At 33.8% G+C, this 21,966-nt stretch overlaps 1 protein-coding gene across 1 annotated transcript; it reads right to left on the bottom strand.

Moving 5' to 3' along the window:
* Positions 1–3: 3 nt before the first annotated feature.
* On the bottom strand, positions 4–2,082 carry LOC110666355 (cytochrome P450 86A1). The gene has a single exon (XM_021826814.2). It carries the CDS (start codon positions 1,930–1,932, stop codon positions 397–399), a length of 1,536 nt encoding a protein of 511 aa, XP_021682506.2. The 5' UTR covers positions 1,933–2,082; the 3' UTR covers positions 4–396.
* Positions 2,083–21,966: the final 19,884 nt, after the last annotated feature.

Below are 21,966 nucleotides of genomic sequence, written 5' to 3'. Positions count from 1 at the left end.
TAAGATTAGAAAAGAGGCCATTTCATTAGATAACTGTTCATTTGCAAGCAAGTTCTTAATATTGTATTGTATCCACAATATATGAATAATTTGCCATTTCAAATACTGCTTTCGTGGACCTTTTAGGTCAGGATTAATGAATGATTAATTTAGTTGATATGGAGTATGCCACCAATCAATGTAGAAGAGCACCTGCACTCAAATTAACCCAACCCAACCCAACAAATTTGAACATTTGAAATCAAAGCAATTCATGCAACCTATATGCCCTTCAACACCAAGAGAGGAAGAAGATGTATGACTGAATGACCAAATCACCCCTGTCTCCTGTTAACCCACCAATTAATGCACTGTTGATTGAGAGAGACAGAGAGAGAAGCCCAGAAAACACCCCTACTATGCCAACGTACGAGGATGCAAGAATACACGAAGCCCATTCTTCATGAACAACGTAAGAGACATCTTCTGCTGCACAAGGTGACCGGGAACCAGACATAACCGGTAACGCAATAGCACCGCTGAAGCCACAGATTTCATTTGCAGGTAAGCCAAGTCCTTCCCTAAACAAGTTCTGGGTCCAGCATTAAAAGCCACAAACTTGTAGCCATCTTTAGGAGGTTCAAATCGGTTCCCTTCCGGTGACACCCACCGCTCCGGCTTGAATTCCATACAATCCTCACCCCATATGCTCTTCATTCTCCCTACAGAATATATAGAATATGTAACGGTTGAACCTGCGGGCACGAATGTGCCGTCCGGCAAAACGTCATCTGCTACAACATATTTGAAATCCTGAGGGACTGAAGGGTATAGACGCAGTGTTTCGGCTAATGCTGCTTTAAGATAGACCAATTTATCGGCTTCATCAAAGTCTAGAGGCTCCTCTAGCCATTTCTGATGATCATTTCCACGCGTTTCTTCAAGTACTGTTGATATTTCCTTGACAATCTTTGCTTCAACTTCTGGGTGGTTCATGACTAGCCAGAAGAACCAACTAAGAGCAACTGAGGAGGTGTCGCGGCCGGCAAGTACGAAGTTTAGAGCGATTCGTTGGAGAACGGAGATTGGAAAGAGATTACCATCAACATCTCTTTTCTTCATGAATCGAGATAACAGGTCATCCGATGGATTTTCTTTGCGTGCTGCTATTGCATCGTCCATGTAGTTCTCGACAACTTTGAGGCTCATCTTTAGTCTCTTCTCTGCTCCAATTCCTAAGATCTTCTCAACTCTCCATAAGAAACCAGGGTAAAGAAGCCGTTGAAGGGTAGCTTCAGTGGCTGTATCAAATGCAATAGCGAATGGGTTTTCAGGCAATTCTGGAGAGAGGGTTTGAGGATCTTTCCCAAAGGTAAGTCCACATATGTTATCGAAGGTTAACCGGAGCAGCAAGTCTTGCAAGTCCACTGAGAGTTTCTCAGTAGCTGCTTTATCTAAAATGCTCCACAGACGATTCTTGATTGTCCTGTTCACCCACCGAGCCATGGCTTGTCTCAAAGTCCTTGTAGTGAACTCTAGAGCTGCAGTTTTCCGCTGTATAAGCCATGTATCTCCATCACTATTAAAGATCCCTTGTCCCAAAAGATCATGGAACGCAGTTTGCCAGTGAGGGCCCTTAGGATAATTATCAAACCGCGTTCGAAGAATATGCTCCAAGTTCTTGGGATGGCAAGTAACTGTGTAGAATCCTTGCCTGCGAGCCAGGAAAGGAAGAGCTATAGTACACGTTTGGTAAGTTGATGCAGCACCAATTTCCCGGAGATTACTGGCGATCCAGTCATGGATTTGTCTCCTGTTCTCGAAGAGAACTGGGAGGCTTCCCACTATAGGCCATACCTTAGGCCCAGTAAGTTTATGAGCTAGGAGATAGAACCAAAAGAGATAAGCAGATGTAGCAGCTGCTAGGGTAAAAAAGAAAGGCAAGGTCTCCATGTGATCGATATTTGAGATTTAGGATGATAGGACAATAAGAGTAATGATATAGAGAGGTGTTATTTATATTAAATGATATTAAAATGAAGTTTTAGGTGGAAGTTGTTGCCTAGTTCGAAATATTGTGCTTTTGGGTTGATAGGATCCGTGTGAGAGAATATACACGAAAACCAAGCAATTGCTATTGGGTTTATATTCCTAGTCGCCTGAGTAGTTGCATGCCAAAATATACTCGTAGTGAACAGCTATAAGATTAGGTGTACGTGGTTAATTAATTGGCTGAACCAGTTTAATTTCTATTGTAATGGTACAGTAGTTAAAGGTATATTATTCATATCTGATGTAGATTTAAGTCGATTCTTTATTTCTTTAATCTCTTTATTAAAAAAAAATTATTATCAAGCAAATTACAAAATATATTTAGTGTACTATTTTTATAAAAAATGGTTGAATATTGAATTTAAGAAAATAAGAGACATATGCTTATGAGTTAATATACACATATACTGAATGCAATTAATAATTTATGTAATTGTCAAATGTAAAATGATGTGTTTTATTTTTCTTTTGTGGTTCACCAAACTTGGGAATTCATTTTGTGCTCTATAATTATTTTCTTCTATTACTTGTTAGATAGAAAGCACAATTTGTGATTAAAGTTAATCTAATGCTATTTATCTTATTAATTAGCATTATTCTAATAACTTTGAAATCATATTCCAAAAGAATTTCCCTTCTTTGTCAATTTCTTTATTTTCAATTACGATTTGTTTTTATAGGCATAAATATTTTTTTGATTACTTAATTGTTAATTCGATTCAATTATTGAAAATTGAACCATAATACTTTTGACAATAAAATGTGAAAACGAAAGAAAAATTAACTCATTTTCGTCAAAGATAAGCTGCATTTCTTGGAAGTATTCTCAAGATTAGCAACTGCATTAAGTCTGATAAAACTGAAAACTGACACATCAATGCTTGTTTCTACTGCTTAATTATAATGTTTGAATCATAAATCATAAATTTTATATATATATATATATATATATATATATATATATATATATATATATATAACTATAATATGATATTAAAAAAAAAAAATCCAAACTGGCGAATGATAACTGCAAGGCATTTGTATGGTTTTACCCTAATCTTGAACTCGGTGTCACCAATGGAAGCAAGCATAGAGCTAGCTGCTAGCCTACGACCTACCTTAGACAGCTTCCATGGAAGCTCCAGTGAATTTTTCTTGGTATACTTGCAAGGTTTCTGAGTAAGGTTCTAGATGGAGAGTAGTTAGAGTGGGTTTAACGGCAATGAGAAAATGGGTTTGCTCCAAAACGTCAAAAAAATCCAAAATGAAATTGTACTCTCTAATGCTTAACTGCCTTTTGTTTTGGTCCCAAGAAAAGTAGTCGTTGAGAGGAAGAAATCAAGGGCCCAAACGTTTCCGTTTGACCTTTCTTAGGGAAATTGACACCAACCCCTTGGAATATTTTTTTTAGCTTAATTTCCAATTCAAATCCAATGGCAAAATTCTCTTTTATTTGTTTTTAACCATCTGACTTTAAATGGGAATGCAATGACAAAGAGAACATGACCTTGCAACCCCACCTTTAAGAAAGACATAAGCTTTTGAGAGCATCAACTTGGTTAATTATGCTACTTGCAAGATACATACATAAAATTCAAGAAAAGAAGAAAAGAAAAAGATGACTACCTCTTTGCATATGGTATAGATGCTAAGAAAAGAGTTGTATGATGCATCAAATTAAGCAAAGTTAGGGGTAAATTTTATTGATGGTCACTCAACTTTTAGGTAATTACAGTAAAGTCATTAAAATTTGATTTTTTTCTTAGAAGTAATTAAACTTCAATTTATTAAACAATAAAATCACTTTAATTGATTTCTGTCGATAGTTCTAGCCATGTCATGACATGGCTAATCCAAGTGGTATTTTTATTTAAAAAATGTCAAATTTCTTTTTCTTTTTTTTTTTTAATTTGAATATATTTAAACAACTTCTCTCACTTTTTTTGTTTGTCTTCTCTACCAAGTAAAAGAAGGAAGCTCTCGTTTCCTTCTTTGAAAGCTAATTAATCACAGGATTGGAGATAAGTAAAAGTGAGTATTCCATTGACGAAGATGACTACTGTAGAGATAAAAGGAAACAGAGATAAGAACAAATCAGTTGATATGTAACACAAAAAAATAAAAAATAAAGCATACTAAGCCATGGAAAAAGATCGATCAGTGCAGTGGATCAAGCATATCCAGCAAAGTGGCATTACCAATATCCTTGGGAATAAATCCTGAGAAGATGTCACTTGAAGCATTTAGTAAAGTTAGACCAGTTTCTCTTTCAAGACCAATAGGAAAGCTACCAATAAACAAGTTCTGGTTCACATTAATGCTTATCAGCAAAGTGAGATTGGACGTAACTTTTATCAAGGATGACGAGAACCCATCGCAGCACAAGTTGAGAGAAGTGAGACTTTATAGCTTTCCATTATTATCTGATACATGGCCACTGAGACTCGTGGGAGAGATCTTGCAAGCTTTTCAAAAGCTCCATGAGAATTGCCTCACACTCCAGTCTAGTTATAATGAGCTATATTGTTGGACAATATCCAATCTTGAAGCTTATTTAAGGGATCTAAAAGACTAGCTTTGTAACACATCGAATTTTTAAATAATTATTTTATGTGTTAAATTATAATATTTTAATGTATTAAATATTATGTTATTTAATTTAAAATTTTTGAGTTTTCAAAATTGGATTTCTATTTTTTGAGACAATTAATTTTATCGATTTTTAAAAATTAATTTAAAGACTACGTGACAAATTTAAAAATATATTTAGACTTCACAATTTTTTTTGAGTTTTTTTGTAATTTTTTTTGAAATTTTCGAGCCTCGTTTTGAGTCATAGGGCAGAATAAAAATCAATTTTCGGATACTTTGAATCGAACTGTAGCCCCAAATTTCATTAATTTCTCATATTGCCGAGCCGAAGGCTGTGGTTGTGCTGCAGGTGCTTGTGTCTGTGCTTGAGGTGGCACATTTCCCGCCATTTGTTGAAAGAACGCAGCCATCTGCTGTGCAAACTGAGTAGGGAACTGCGGTGTTTGAGGAGGAGCTGGAGTGACTGACCTAATCACATTTTGGAGTGTTGGGGCTTCTTCTCGGGCCTCAGCCTCGACAGATTGCTCTACGGAATGATCTCCCTCTTCTATTCCATTTTCAAGAAATTTTCTACTCTCTGATAACAAACACAAGGAGGTTGACCTCCGTTAGTGCATATTCATGATATAAATATGTCATATATATCAAACATTTAAGCAGTTGTATTTACCGATAAAATATTTCAAATTCACAGTTCAAAATTTATTTTAAAACCTTGCTCTGATACCACTAAACATGTCACATACTACTCCTCGTAAAATGTAACATGTTCCCGTAGTATACCTAATGAATTACCGTACTTCACCTACCGGTAACCCATTAAGTATATTACAAGGGATTTTAAAATCATTTTCTTACATTTTAGAATTGGTGAGCATTTTGGTAGGAAATAAAACATTTAATTGAAGTTTGAAAATTAGTTAAGATTTTTGTCCCATTTTATTTTTTCGCAATTTTTATAAAAATTTCAGCAGAGTGCCGTCTGTATTTTGAGAAAACAGTTCTTCAAAACCTGAAAATAGAAACACTCCCAATATATTTCTCAATCACAACTCCATTTGCAACCACCAAACTTCAAATCAACAGCAATAGCAACACTTCAATTCAAATCCAAATTTCAAATCAAGAATTAATATCTCAAAACATTTCATAACTCATGCACATTTCATTTTAAATCATTAATTTACAATCATAAGTAAATTTACAGATGCAAAATCTCAAAAATAATATTATTACAATTTTATCTATACAACTGCTCAAATTACAGAGATAAATATGCATACTATCATATTTACATCAAACTAAACTACCAGGGTATAGATAAATACCCGTACAAAAATTCTTCAATTGTGCTCCTCTCTAACTGTAGTAGCTTGCTCTGCTGCTATGTCCTTTTCTCTATCTGCGACAGCAAGTTAAAGCTATAGCTGAGTATATAAATACTCAGTGGTGCACAATAAAGCATAAAATGCATAATATAAAACATTTATGAACAAATCATCATTCAAAAATCTCATAATCGCATTTCACAATTTTTTTCTCTAATCACATTTATAACAAATCATAATTTTCAAAGCTTAATATAGCACAACTTGATCAAACAATTTAATAAACATAGTGTTGCCAAATAATAACACAACTTAAGTCATGACACAAAATTTCCGAACATGTCGTGTGTACATCACGACAAGACAAACTCATCCCACTAATCGAAATCAATGAGGGAGGTGGCTAGCTAACTAATGAGTACTCATCCAAACTCACCCCTCAGACTGGGAAGCCAGAGAGGGAGGAATATAGTCAAATATCAAACTCACCCCACAAGTGGAGGGGGAACATATTAATATTGCCATGTCAAGTGTGAATTAAAAACAATTTAAATCAAGTTATTCGAACATTTCATACGATTTACAAATCATATTTCATTCCAAACTTTTAATTTACAAAGTAGGCACACACTATTTTTCAAATAATATTTTCAAAGCCATAATAATCAAAATTATTCACAACATTTATTTTAAGAATTGTCAAGTAGAAATAAAAAATTTTAAGTTTATTGTGCACAAACCTGACGTGAGTAGCCTCTAGGCCTTGACTCAGTTCTTTATACCTTCCGGGTCTTTTTCAGCTGAAACACAAAATTTATAGTGTTTCAGTATCTTATTTCACAATAAATTCAATAATTAATTTATAAATACTTAATTCTAGCCCAAATATGCTTAAACTAACATTCTTGGAAATTTTCATTTTGGAGTTACTATTCATGGTACTATTCAAGTCAATTTATTGACTTTCTAAGGCTTAATAGGTATGAGAACTCTAACTTCACTCACATACCACATTTTGGTTATCAATTTTGTTGGTTTTGGTTGTTTTCTCAAAACTTAGGTCTTTTGGGCAAAATTACAAATTTTTAATTTTGGTGTTTTAGGTTGCACTATTCCATTGGTCATTTTATTGTTAGAATTTGGTAAAACTTTCTTTATAGAAAATGTTTCCTATTGTCTTAAGTTTATTCTCCTTTTTGAATCACTCCAATTGGAGTTTTGTAGCTCAAGTTATAGTCATTTGAACCATAGCTGCCGGATTGAACTTAACACAGATTTCTGCACAAATTTTGGTTCTGACAGTTTTAGGTTACCAAATTTGGGTGATCAAATGACTTAGTTAATGACATAATTTGGGTTTGTGTTTTTCATGAAAGTTTTAGGTCTATATCTCAACTATCTACTGGTAAAATTTCAAATCATTTAGACCTGCCTAGCTCAAGTTATGGCCAAATGAACAAATACTGTTCATTTGGTCAGTTTGTACAGGTCAGACTGAGAATTTCTGGATTTGGTCAATTTGTTCACTAGGTGTTAGTAGTATGCCCTAGAACATATCATTTAGTATGTATCTTGTACATATTTTTTAATAATAAAAGGCATTTCCACTTTTCCGTTTACATAATATATTTATGTGTAATAGAAAAGGTCCATTGATATTTTGTTAGAAATATTATTCTTAAGTTGTTAAGAATATGAGTGACAATATTTCTAGCACAAAGTATCATAAATAGGTTCACAATCGAGGATACTTCATAATAAGGACATGACTTATCCAGAAAGATTGTATTCATGTTTGTTCCCAAGTTATTTATATGAGATATAAATAAGATGGAATGGTGAGTCTCATGCCATATAACAAACATGATAGGCACTTATAAATGATAAGTAGGCCGAACCAGTGACACTTATGACAAGCACATGGAGTTTACTCTTGTCAATGTTTTGTCATAAATCATATCAGTGCATATAATCTTTAGACTGAGATAGCACAGATTATCTTGTATATAGGTAGTTTGAGTTTGATCGCTTTCATACTTGTACTATGTATGGGTATATGGGCATGTGTTGGCTCCCGCTAGTTATATATGGAGGTAGGTGTTGATCAAGATGGAATCTGTTCCTCTAAGTAAATAGAGATAAAATCCTATGTTCATTTAATTGTTCTTGATGTTTCAAGTTCTGGCAGACAGATAGATTTATTCGAGAAAAGAGTTTCTGATGAGAAAATCTTTTTAATCAAGAACTAGAATTGAAAGAGAACATAATATTCATAGCAAATGGAGTTTGACATAAACCATGACTCCAGCTTGAGTTGAGATTTTGTAACAGAGAGATTCTAGTGCATGGTAACATATGATTATAGGTTCATTTAAGGTAAATCTTATTACTAATTGGGTGGCCATGGCATGCTATGCTAGGTGTTAACCATGGTCTATGAGGTTCATAAAATGATTTAGAGAAATCATTTATGGTAAGAAAGAGTTCTGATGATATTAAGAGTTGATATCATTTCTCATTGCCAATTAGTGATGAGCCTAGTAAGTCACACACATACACAAGTTATCACCTATTTAAATATGATTTAATTAATTAATTAAAGAGTTTAATTGATTAATTAAATAGATTTGGTTTGCAATTAAATTGCAAAGTCCTAGCATGACTTGAAACCAAATCTAGATTATTGGATGTGTAGTATAAATTAAATTTATATTTAAAGTGTTTAAATATGAATTTAATTGATGAGAAATTAATTAATAGAGATTAATTAATTAATTTATATTTGATATAAATTAATTAGAAGAAGAAAATAATTATTTTGGGTTAAGAACTCAAAATTAAGACACGAGGGCATTTTGGTCATTTTGCGGTGTGACACGTGGCACAATGAGATGGTGACACATGGCATAACACATACGCTTGCCAAATATTTTTAATCATGTAAGATGATTAAAATCAAGATTAAATATAGGTTTGACACTTGGCACAATGTGATTGGGTCACTTAAACCTAGAGCTAATCAAAAGGTGACATGTGGCTAGGGTTTAATGTGTTAACCTAGCTATTTAAGTGGGGTTATGAAAAGAAAACACAACCAGCAGCCTCTCCTCTCAATTGTCACGCCACTTTGAGCCTCTCCAGCTATTTCTCTTCATCTCTCATCAATTCAAAGAGATTAGCCATCAATCTCTTGAATTAAGAACACTAGAAATTGTTTCTAGTGTCCTGTTTGTCTCTAATCTCTTAAAAGGCAGAACTTGAAATTATAATTAATAGAAAAGGCTATAGAAGCTCTTCAAGGGCGGCCATAGGTGTTCTAGGGGTGGACAAGCTCGAGGTACAACATCTGTTTTACTGAAGACGAATCTCAAAGGCGCAGACATTTGCAACACATCAAGAGGTTAGTGTAATCGTTCTTGATTTAATCTAGGGTTCTAAAATTAATCTGATTAATTTTAAAATCTTAAATGGCAAATACAGATCCAAAAACATATTAAAAGAGTTTTAATATGTTGTTTATCATTGAAATCAAATAGATAAAAATAAATCTTGCATGGTGCATGTGACCCTAGGTGAAAATTTTTGAATTCAATGGTATAATCTTGTGTTTTTCACGCTTCCGTTCCTTCAATTGGTATCAGAGCCACTATATTTGCCATTTAGATTGTTGATTATATAATTTAATTGTGTGTTTGATCATGAGATCAAGAGATTCATTGCTGGTTGGATCATGAGATGTGGCGTCACACATGGAGAAGCCACCATTGGTGGCAGCAACAATGGTTCCATGGGTGGTTCAAAGGTTTGGCTTTTAATTCTGCAATTGTTGTATGATCTAAGGCCTATTCTTTGACTAATTAAAGTGTTTAATTAGTTGTTTTAATCACACAATTAAATTATGATTCAAATCAGAATTTTAAAAATTGTTTGAATGTGATTCAAATCTGAATTTTAAAAGTTGTTTGAATGTGATTCAAATCTGAATTTTTAAAGTTGTTTGAATCATATTTAAATCTGATTTTTTAAAATTGATTCAATAAAATTCAGATCTGTTTTTTTAAAAAATATTTGAATGTGATTCAAATCTGATTTTTTAAAAAATGTTTGAATGTGATTCAAATCTGAATTTTTGAAGTTGTTTGAATGTGATTCAAATCTGAATTTTTAAATTTGTTTGAATGAGATTCAAATCTGAATTTTTAAATTTATTTGAATCATATTCAAATCTGGATTTTTAAGTTGAATATGAGATATTCAATTTAATTTAAGTATGTATGTTTTATTTAATTGTTAAATAGTGATATGCATGATGGATGATCATGGACTATAAAAGACCAATGTGATTGGATTTATTTCTTTTATGTTTCTTTGGGATTGTAAATTAATTAATTTATTTTAATTTATTTTGGGCATGTATTATTAAGTTTGTAATATTTTTTGGGTTGTAATTTCATTTATTTAAGTTCTTGTAAATTCGCCTTGGTATGCCAAGGATTACTCTGTAATATTGGATTGCAAGAAGTTCAAGGAGGTCAAGAGCATTGGTGGGACCAGTGGGAGGAATTCAATATCAAGTGTTGATTATGTACTCCTTCAGCAACTCTTGTAAAATGAATGAATGAAATGCACCTAGGAATGCCTGATTCAATTCTTGGTGGCTCGAATTGAATCCCTTAGAAAGTCCATGATCATACCATATTTACTGCTTATCCATGAATGCATGAGATGTATGGGAATGTATGCAATTATATGATATATGCATGCTAAATGGATAATGTGCAAAGTGAGACCTTAATAGTAAATAGAATGACCATAAAATCTTCCAAACAAATGATTAAGTTGGAAATGCTATAATTAAAGTAATTATAACATAAGCCCTCCATTGGGGCAATTATTTTAAGAAATTTTAAATAGTTGCATGAGATGCAATTAATTTAAGAGATTTTCTTAAGAATAATTGTTAAGCATGAGATGTTGTAAATATGTAAATGGTTTGGTGGCCAATATTGGATGTACCTGAGGACATTAAAATTATTTGCATAATTATTGGCTCAATGGGATCAACTTAACTAATGCAAGATAAGTCAATAATGGATGTACCGAGATTTTGAGCATTAGGGGCTAGCAAAGGATTGAACCTCACATGAGATGTGATGGGCAAGGAGTTGCTCACTTATAGTTTATTGTAATTCCAATAATGGATGTACACGAGGATGATCAATAGAATTATAAGAATTCAATCACCCACTAGAAATCCATCCAACTAGGATTTCTGTTTTCTACTTTGGAAGTGTAGGATTCGCTAAGTTAGTGGGAGGACCAATTTGATTAAAAGACCATAATCATATTTGGTTAATTACATGATACATTTACTAATTAATCTGGTTATTTCTGCAATTAATTTTCTGATAATAATGAGCACAGAACAACCACCACCATCCAATATCCTTGCAAGCATACTTGATTGCAAAAGGTTGACAGGACCTAATCATGCGATTGGCTAAGAAATTTGAAACTTGTCTTGAACCTTGAACATATAGGATATGTTCTAGATTCAAATGTTCCTGGTCCCTTACCTCCAGAGGCCACACAAGAGGAACATGATACTTTGGACAAGTGGAAGGAGCATGATATGAGAGCTAAGTGTTACATGCTTACTTCTATGAGTAATGAGTTACAGAAGCAACATGAGAACATGCAGAGTGCGAGTGAGATCCTCCTTCACCTACAAGAGTTGTATGGTGAGCACAAAGAGAATGCTAGGTATGAGATATCTAGACAGCTATTCCGTATGAGGATGTCCGAGGGATGAATGTTGGGGATCATGTCCACAAGATGATTCGGCTGATTGAGCAGTTGGAACATCTTGACTTCAACATGGATTTCCAACTACAGACGGATTTGATCCTTCAGTCCCTTCCTGAGACTTTTGGGAATTTTGTGACAAATTTCCATATGACTCAATAGGAATGCACCTTAGCTGGTTTACTCAACATGCTGGTTATTAACCAAAAGAATATGTTGGGCAATAAAGGAAAAGAGGTAGCTTTGGTTGCATCTTCTTCCGCTGGAAAGTCCAACAAGAAGAAGGGCAATAAGAAAAAGAAACTTCAGATTCCTGGTCCTTCCAAGAAAATAGCTAAACAGAAAGGGAAGACCAAAGTGACAAAGGCAAAGGAAAGTGTTTCCACCGCCAGAAAGTGTTTCCATTGCTAACGGAAAGTGTTTCATTGCCAGTAAGAAAGTGTTTCCACTAGCCAGTATAGCAATCTAAATGAATGCAATGCCATGGTGAAAACCAACTCAAGTTCAAAATATATTTGGCACTTAAGGTTATGTCATGTTGTAGAAGATAGATTACAAAATTGGAGAAAATGGGGATTTTATCCTCATTGGGCTCTGAGCCTACTCCAACTTGTGAATCTTGCCTTCAGGGCAAAATGACTAGATCACCCTTTGTTGGACAAGGGCTAAGAGCTGAAAATATTTTGGAGCTAATACATAGTGATGTATGTGGTCCATTTAAAGAAATGGCTAGAGGGGGCTTTCATTATTTTATTACCTTTATTGATGATAAATCAAGATTTGGGTATTTGTATTTGATGAAATACAAACATGAATCCTTTGAAAAGTTCAAAGAATTTAAATCTGAAGTAGAAAATCAAACAGGAAAGAGTATTAAAGCTCTTCGATCAGATCGTGGAGGTGAATATTTGAGTACTGAAATTGATGAATACTTGAGAGAGCATGGCATTGTTTCTCGGTGACTCCTCCAGAACGCATACAACCGAATGGTGTAACGGAAAGGAGAAATCGTACCCTATAGGATATGGTACGTAGTATGATGAGCTATACTGATATGCCAATCTCCTTTTGGGGATTTGCATTAGAATCAGCTTTATATATTCTGAATAGGATTCCATCAAAATCAGTTTCTTCCACACCTTATGAGATATGGCATGGAAGAAAACCAAGTCTTAAGCATGTTAAGATTTGGGGTTGTCCAGCTTATATCAAAAAGCTGAACACTGATAAATTGGAGACCAGATCAGAAAAAGGTCGATTTGTTGGATATCCAAAAGATAGTTTTGGATATTATTTTTATTTGCCTACTTCACAAAAGGTTGTGATAAGTAGAGATGCCACATTCTTGAACAACAGTTTGTTCAAGAAGGAGGCAAAGGAAGGCAAATAGAGTTAGAATTGGAGAATTCTAACCAACCAACAGATCAGATGGATATAGATCCATCTAGTCAACCTATACCCATTGATGAAACATCTACATCTGTTCCTCGTAGAACAACCAGGGTATCTCACCCACTAGTGAGATATGGTTTTCTTCATGAAGAAGAACAAGAGTTGTCTACTCATGAAGAAGTAGATCATGGAGATGATCCACTTACCTATGAAGAAGCTATATCAGATATAGACTCTTCAAAATGGATTGATGCTATGAAATCCGAGATTGATTCCATGTATAAGAATCAAGTTTGGGATCTTGTTGACCCACCTGAAGGTATTGTACCTATAGGAAACAAATGGATTTTCAAGAAGAAAATTGGTTCTGATGGAAAGGTAGAGACCTATAAGGCAAGGCTAGTAGCGAAAGGGTTTCGCCAAAGGCAAGGAATCGACTATGAGGAGACTTTCTCGCCTGTTGCCATGCTTAAATCAATTAGGATTTTATTAGCAATAGTTGCATACTATGATTATGAGATTTGGCAGATGGATGTCAAAACAGCTTTTCTCAATGGATACATTGAAGAAAACATTTTCATGGAGCAACCTAGGGGATTTGAATCCCAAGATGGTTCCAAGGTATGCAAGCTAAAGCGATCCATTTATGGGTTGAAACAAGCTTCGAGGAGTTGGAACATCCGTTTTGATGAAGCCATTAAATCTTTTGGTTTTATCAAAAATGAGGATGAGCCATGTGTATATAAGAAGGTTAGTGATAGTGCTATCACTTTCCTTGTCTTATATGTGGATGACATACTGTTGATGGGTAATGACACAGGTATGTTGACGACTATAAAGGTATGATTGTCAAATACATTCTCCATGAAAGACTTAGGGGAGGCAACCTATATTCTTGGGATTCGCATCTATAGAGATAGAGCGAAAAGAATAATTGGTTTATCCCAAAGTCTATACTTGGAAAAGGTGTTAAAGAGGTTTAACATGCTTGATTCCAAGAGAGGATTGTTACCAGTGAGACATGGTATCCACCTTTCTAAAGAGATGTCTCCAAAGACACCTGAAGAAAGAGATAAGATGGCCAGGATTCCATATGCTTGGCTATTGGAAGTTTAATGTATGCAATGTTGTGTACTAGGCGGATATCGCATATCTTTATTAGTTTGACTAGCAGGTATCAATCCAATCCAGGTTTGGAACACTGGATAGCTGTCAAGAATATCCTTAAGTACTTAAGAAGAACTAAGGATTTATTCTTGATTTATGGAGGTGGAGAGTTGCAATTGGATGGTTATACTGATTCTGATTTCCAATCAGATATCGATGATAGAAAGTCTACCTCTGGATATGTGTTCATTTGTAATGGAGGTGCGATCGGTTGGAAGAGTTCCAAGCGAGCACGCATTGCAGATTCCACTCGAGGTGAGTATATTCTGCATCATATGCTTGCAAAGAAGTCGTTTGGATAAAGAAGTTCGTGAGAACTTACGGTAGTTCCTTCCATTGAGTCGTGTTCCATTACCTTTGTGACAACAATGGAGCGATCATCTGAGCTAAGGAACTAAGGTCTCACCCAAAATCCAAACACATAGAAAGGCACTACCACATTATCAGACATATAGTTGGGCAAAGGCGATATAGTCATGCAGAAAAATAACATCAGCTGAAAAAATTCAACTGATCCATGTACTAAGCCTTTGTCACAAGCTCAGTTAGACTGACATCTTGAGAAGATGGGTCTAAGGTATTGTAATGAATGGCTCTAGTGCTAGTGGGAGATTGTTAGTAGTATGCCCTAGAACATATCATTTAGTATGTATCTTGTACATATTTTTAATAATAAAAGGCATTTCCACTTTTCCGTTTACATAATATATTTATGTGTAATAGAAAAGGTCCATTGATATTTTGTTAGAAATATTATTCTTAAGTTGTTAAGAATATGAGTGACAATATTTCTAGCACAAAGTATCATAAATAGGTTCACAATCGAGGATACTTCATAATAAGGACATGACTTATCCAGAAAGATTGTATTCATGTTTGTTCCCAAGTTATTTATATGAGATATAAATAAGATGGAATGGTGAGTCTCATGCCATATAACAAACATGATAGGCACTTATAAATGATAAGTAGGCCGAACCAGTGACACTTATGACAAGCACATGGAGTTTACTCTTGTCAATGTTTTGTCATAAATCATATCAGTGCATATAATCTTTAGACACGAGATAGTACAGTTATCTTGTATATAGGTAGTTTGAGTTTGATACTGCTTTCATACTTGTACTATGTATGGGTATATGGGCATGTGTTGGCTCCTGCTAGTTATATATGGAGGTAGGTGTTGATCAAGATGGAATCTGTTCCTCTAAGTAAATAGAGATAAAATCCTATGTTCATTTAATTGTTCTTGATGTTTCAAGTTCCTGGCCAGGACATATAGATTTATTCAGAAAAGAGTTTCTGTTGAGAAATTTCTTTTATTCAAGAACTGGAATTAAAAGAGAACATATTATTCATAGCAAATGGTGTTTGACATAAGCCATGACTCGAGCTTGAGTTGGGATTTTGTAACAGAGAGATTCTAGTGCATGGTAACATATGATTATAGGTTCATTTAAGGTAAATCTTATTACTAATTGGGTGGCCATGGCATGCTATGCTAGGTGTTAACCATGGTCTATGAGGTTCATAAAATGATTTAGAGAAATCATTTATGGTAAGAAAGAGTTACGATGATATTAAGAGTTGATATCATTTCTCATTGCCAATTAGTGATGAGCCTAGTAAGTCACACACATACACAAGTTATCACCTATTTAAATATGATTTAATTAATTAATTAAAGAGTTTAATTGATTAATTAAATAGATTTGGTTTGCAATTAAATTGCAAAGTCCTAGCATGACTTGAAACCAAATCTAGATTATTGGATGTGTAGTATAAATTAAATTTATATTTAAAGTGTTTAAATATGAATTTAATTGATGAGAAATTAATTAATAGAGATTAATTAATTAATTTATATTTGATATAAAGAAGAAAATAATTATTTTGGGTTAAGAACTCAAAATTAAGACGAGGGCATTTTGGTCATTTTGCGGTGTGACACGTGGCACCATGAGATGGTGACACATGGCATAACACATAAGCTTGCCAAATATTTTTAATCATGTAAGATGATTAAAATCAAGATTAAATATAGGTTTGACACTTGGCACAATGTGATTGGGTCACTTAAACCTAGAGCTAATCAAAAGGTGACATGTGGCTAGGGTTTAATGTGTTAACCTAGCTATTTAAGTGGGGTTATGAAAAGAAAACACAACCAGCAGCCTCTCCTCTCAATTGTCATGCCACTTTGAGCCTCTCCCGCTATGTCGCTTCATCTCTCATCAATTCAAAGAGATAAGCCATCCATCTCTTGAATTAAGAACACTAGAAATTGTTTCTAGTGTCCTGTTTACATCTCTAATCTCTTAAAAGGCAGAACTTGAATTTCTAATTAATAGAAAAGGCTTTAGAAGCTGTTCAAGGGCTGCCATAGGTGTTCTTGGTGTGGACAAGCTAGAGGGACAACATCTGGTGTCCTGAAGACGAATCTCAAAGCGCAGACACTGCGGCACATCAAGAGGTTAGTGTAATCGTTCTTGATTTAATCTAGGGTTCTAAAATTAATCTGATTAATTTTAAAATCTTAAATGGCAAATACAGATCCAAAAACATATTAAAAGAGTTTTAATATGTTGTTTATCATTGAAATCAAATAGATAAAAATAAATCTTGCATGGTGCATGTGACCCTAGGTGAAAATTTTTGAATTCAATGGTATAATCTTGTGTTTTTCACGCTTCCGTTCCTTCAATAGGTTCTGGTCACTTTTTGTGCATGATTCCGAAATGAAAATTTTGTCATTTTGTGTTTATTTTCATTCCCAATTGGTCTCGTACCAATTGTACTTGTAAATTTTCAGTTTTGATCCCTCAAAGGGACCTTGGTCCTGCCGCCTGCAGTATGACCACATTAAATCCGAATTTAACCTCAATTCAAATACTTCCAACACACTTCATTTGATCACAAATGACCATTTCTCACTTCAAACTAGGTCAAACACATCATTTGACCAAATCTCAAAATTTTGTCTCCCAAACCCTAGGTCCAAAACCCTAACTCACAATTTTTGTTACATTTTATTAATTCAACACATATAAACTTACTTACTCAACTCATTCAAGCTCATTTTTACTTTTAATTCAATCAAATACATGCAATTCTCACCCCTACACAGGCTGGACGAATTTACTCTTGTCCCCCGAGGATGTTTTCATTTCATTTTAAGCATATTTATGAGTTCTTTATGCTATAAATACATTGATTAAACTAAAAATTTGAAGTGAATTACTAACCTTGAGTGCAGAATTTTCTTCTTCCTTTCCTTCAAGTTTTCTTTTCTTTCTTTCCCTTGGATCTTGTTTTCTAGTTGCCCAAACAAGTTTTATCTATGGTAAGACAATTTGGGTTTTTCAAGATCAAATATGAGCTTTTATGGAGGCTTTAAGGGTAAGAGAGTTTTGGGAGAAAGAGAGAAAGAGAGCTACGGAAATGGAAGAAGATGGGTCTTTTATTTTATTTTATTTTTTTCATTTTATGTGTATTTATGCAAAATTTGACTTAGTTAAATTAGTTAATTAAACTAAAATTAATTTTGATGTCATATCTTATGTCATTTGGTGATGTCTTTATTCAATTTTTTTTTCTTTTTCTTTTATGTGTTTTTTTAAATATTTAGTAAGACAAAATTATCCTAAAATTTAAAATTTTAATTATTAAGTTTATTGCATCATGCATGATGTAATAAGCTTTTTCACCTTTTCCAAATTTTTTCTTTTTTCTTTTTTCTTTTTTCTTTTTCATATATTTTTCTTTAGTTTTTTAATTTAATTTTTGATTCCGAAATTTTCTTTTCTCTAATTTTATTTGACAGTTAGGTCAGGGGTAAACTCTAGGAGTCAATTGACTAAATTGCCCATAGCCGGTTCGACCCGGTTTACAAATAATTCAATATTTCTTTCAAATCCCTGACCTAATTATTTGACCTGCTTAACAATTCTTTTTCATGATTTTCTCTTTTTCACTGTGTTCACAATAGTCCTAAGGACCGCGGCGTCACATTTTACGATTCAAAATTTGAGTTTAAATTGACTTTGCAATCCTTCCCGAGAAGGTCACCCATCGTTGTGACTCTTGACTCGTTTAACTTTTTATATTCTGTTTTTCTTATTTATACTTAACTAATTATCAATTACTAATTATTTGTGTTTATGGCTTATCTAGTTTTCTTAAGTGTGGTTCTAATTCTCTTAATTGTTCGGACTGACACCGGTCACTGGAACAGTATAATTTACCAGACTTTGCAAATAGGAATGTTACATTAGTGTAACAGCCTGATCCTTCTCCAGTTAGTATTGTCCGCTTTGGCCCATAGGCCTCACGGATTTGTCCCTTGGGAGGTTTCATTCCCAAAAGCGCGCTGACCAGGTGAGGAAGGCTCCCACATATATGGCCCAAATCTTTTCTTCCCATTTCCGATGTGGGACACGAAGTTTCCACCCGGTCGCGTGGTTGAACAAGCATGTCCCAACCCCATCCCTGGGTCATGACAAGCCCACCAGCTTCCGCCTGGTGCGTCCTCGCACCACACACTGTACTAGAGGGAGTTCAGCTCTGATACCAAATTGTAACAGCCCGATCCTTCTCCAGTTAGTATTGTCCGCTTTGGCCCATGGGCCTCACGGATTTGTCCCTTGGGAGCCTTCCTCACCTGGTTAGCGCGCTTTTGGGAATGAAACCTCCCAAGGGACAAATCCGTGAGGCCCATGGGCCAAAGCGGACAATACTAACTGGAGAAGGATCGGGCTGTTACAATTAGGTTTAGAATAAAATTCATAAAATATTCATGGATAGCTAGAAAATTGCAATTCTTTTTGCAATAGTATAATAGCATTGCTAAGGATCGCAGGGCATGTTTATAGAATTTGATAGTTAGTTTGAATGGTTTTTGCAAAATGCTAGTTTTAAACCTATAGCTGAATTGTTTAGTTATATGATTTTTGTCTGGTTTGGCAGGCCCAGGAGGGGCCATGTGATATTGTTGGACTGTGGGCCTGAGACCTTTGGATTTAGAAGTGTTATTTGAATTATTTTGCTGGTTGGGTTAGTTTTAGGTACAAGAAAAACTCTATCGGATTTTCAGTATAAATTAGGATGTATTTGACTATTTAAATTCTTGTTTTATGTTAGTACTGATAAATTCATAATATAATTGTTTAGGTGATTAGGGCCAGCCTTCTTCTTCTGTCCAGCCGCCGCAGTGATATCTGGTAAATTTGTGAGTAGATATTGATTTTATTTATAATTTTAATATTATTATATATACTAAAAGTATGCTCATGCATTAACTTATAAATATATGTATGTAGTTAAATACTGGACATGTCTTGTGTTGCATTTTTATTCGATGAAATTATTGTGAATGTCTCCTTAAGGTAATTTAGAGCTATATGCATATGTCGACATGTGTGTGGTGTAATTATGGATATGGGTAGGACGGGTAGTCACAGTTGGAGTTTGACTCATTGGGACCCAATCCTTATATGTGGATAAGTTGGGGTGAGTACTGCTTTGAGTTGATCTCACTGACTCCCACATTTAGGTTATTAAGAGAAAGTCCAGCTCGAGTTGATTTCTCTTACAGGTGTTGGAATTAAGAGAGCTGTATAGGGGATCAGCTTTCATATGTATATACACTTTGATGTGACACAAGGGTGTGTGAGTGCTCCAAATTATTTTTTGTGCAAATATTGTTTGAAAATATGTGTGTATGTTGCATTTCATATATAGGAATGCATTAGGCTTAGATAATTATAGAAATTGTATTTAAAATCAATATCTTACTCTATAAATCGAACGTTCACCCTTGTTCAATATTTTTTCTTAGGTGACAGGTGGTCTTTTTATGAATAACTTGCTTTCTTTCTTACAGGTTTACATCAACAGCTTTTTTGTATTTCCTTTTCATTGATTTATGTTTTAAAACTTTGCATGTACCAGTAGTATATTAATCTTGTTTGGGATTGTTATAACTTAATCGTTTGGGTATTGTAAACTTATTATGTGAATGTTCTTGGATGTATGAAATGAGTATTTACTTAGATGAGGGAGCTAAGCTCCCATTGGATTATTTATCAGATTGAGAATTGTGAGAGTGAGTTGAGATCCTCAAATTGTGTTATTTTGTGATTACAGGTTGAGTGAGTTAATACTCCATGTTAGATAGTCCAATTTATAGCCGGACTCTATCCATTTATTTTCTTGAAATTATACAATATTTATGAGCTTTATGTTTGGGTTATGAATAGTTAGGCATACTAGAAGTTTCAGCGGCCTTATGCCTACCCAAGGCTTAGTACCGGTACTGCCCAAAAATGGAGTCATGACAAGCTTTTATTGATAGTAGAGCTAATACTTCCTCGTTGAAATAAGTAGAACCAAAAGAGTGAAAACCAATGCAACAACAAGCCAAGAGTGTGAAGATTGATTGAGACTTAGTAGGAGTAATAATTTACAGAATAACCCTGCAATACAAGTTCAATCGCACAACATTGTGAAACACATCAATTGATTAACTCAACCAAAATAAACATCAAATTAATTCAGCCAACCCATTAAAAAAAATTCACTTGTTGATAAAATTCCACCAGATAATTCCATCTTATTATTTTCCAAGTTCTTAAAAAAAAAAAATCTCCAAAAGTTTACCAAAACATCAAAACATGTTAACTATCAAGTTTTTCCACAAAACAAAATCACAATTAGAAATCTTAAAAAAAAAAATCAATTACCGAATTCACAATAACCAAGAAAAAAAACCTATCAAGTAAAAGAGAAAATAGAACAAGTAGCTACTACAACTCTTGCTGCTTATTCAACTTTTGGTAGAATTAATGCTCATTGAACTGTTGGTAGAATTAATAGTCTTGAAACTGATATCACCGTCGGAGGAGTTGCGGTGACAGCACTGTTAACGTCTTAGAAATCAAGAATCCAATTGTATAGGCTTCCTTTTTAAGAAAAGGAAAAAAAAAAAATGCAATCTGCAACATCAAAAAGAAGAAGAAGAAAAAGAAGAAGCAGTAGCAGCAATTTCAAAGGAAGAAGGAGAGGAAATGGGTCACAACTTTAAGAAAGTAAAAAATGATAGAGAGAGAAGAAAAGAAGCAAGTGATTCGATTCAGATATTTGAAAAAAGAGAGAATGAGTCTATTGAAGGAGAGAGAAACATATATTCCTCTTATCATGTCTACATGGAGGAGAGGGTATTATTTTTTAAGTAAAAAAGCCATGTGTATTAGCCATATCATCATATGATCGGAGCTATTGACAGAAATCGACTCAAGTGATTTTATTGCTAAATTCAGTGACCTTATTATAATTACTCTAAAAGTTGAGAGATTGCTAATGAAATTTAGTTGTAAAATTAAAATTTTTCCGGCCTCACATTTTACGGGTATAATTATCATTAATATATTATTTAATTGAATAAAAATATAATTATATAATTTTTTATATATTTATACTTAATTTAAATGTTTTTAAGAATAGCTTGTAAAAAATTGTGAAAATATAAAAAAAAGATATGAAAAATAAATAAAAATTGAAAATGCATAAAAAAAATTATAATAAAATACTAGAAAAATATATAAATAAATTTTTATAAGATGAATATTAACTTAGCGATATTTATACAAATTGT

Source organism: Hevea brasiliensis, chromosome 16, assembly GCF_030052815.1.
Source record: "Hevea brasiliensis isolate MT/VB/25A 57/8 chromosome 16, ASM3005281v1, whole genome shotgun sequence".
Lineage (NCBI taxonomy): Eukaryota > Viridiplantae > Streptophyta > Magnoliopsida > Malpighiales > Euphorbiaceae > Hevea > Hevea brasiliensis.
The sequence above is the reverse complement of the archived record's forward strand: the minus strand, read 5'-3'. Positions and strand labels throughout refer to the sequence as shown.

Bases quoted from the DNA above. Each gene is read 5' to 3' on its own strand.
- LOC110666355 (XM_021826814.2), bottom strand. From the start codon at position 1,932: ATGGAGACCTTGCCTTTCTTTTTTACCCTAGCAGCTGCTACATCTGCT.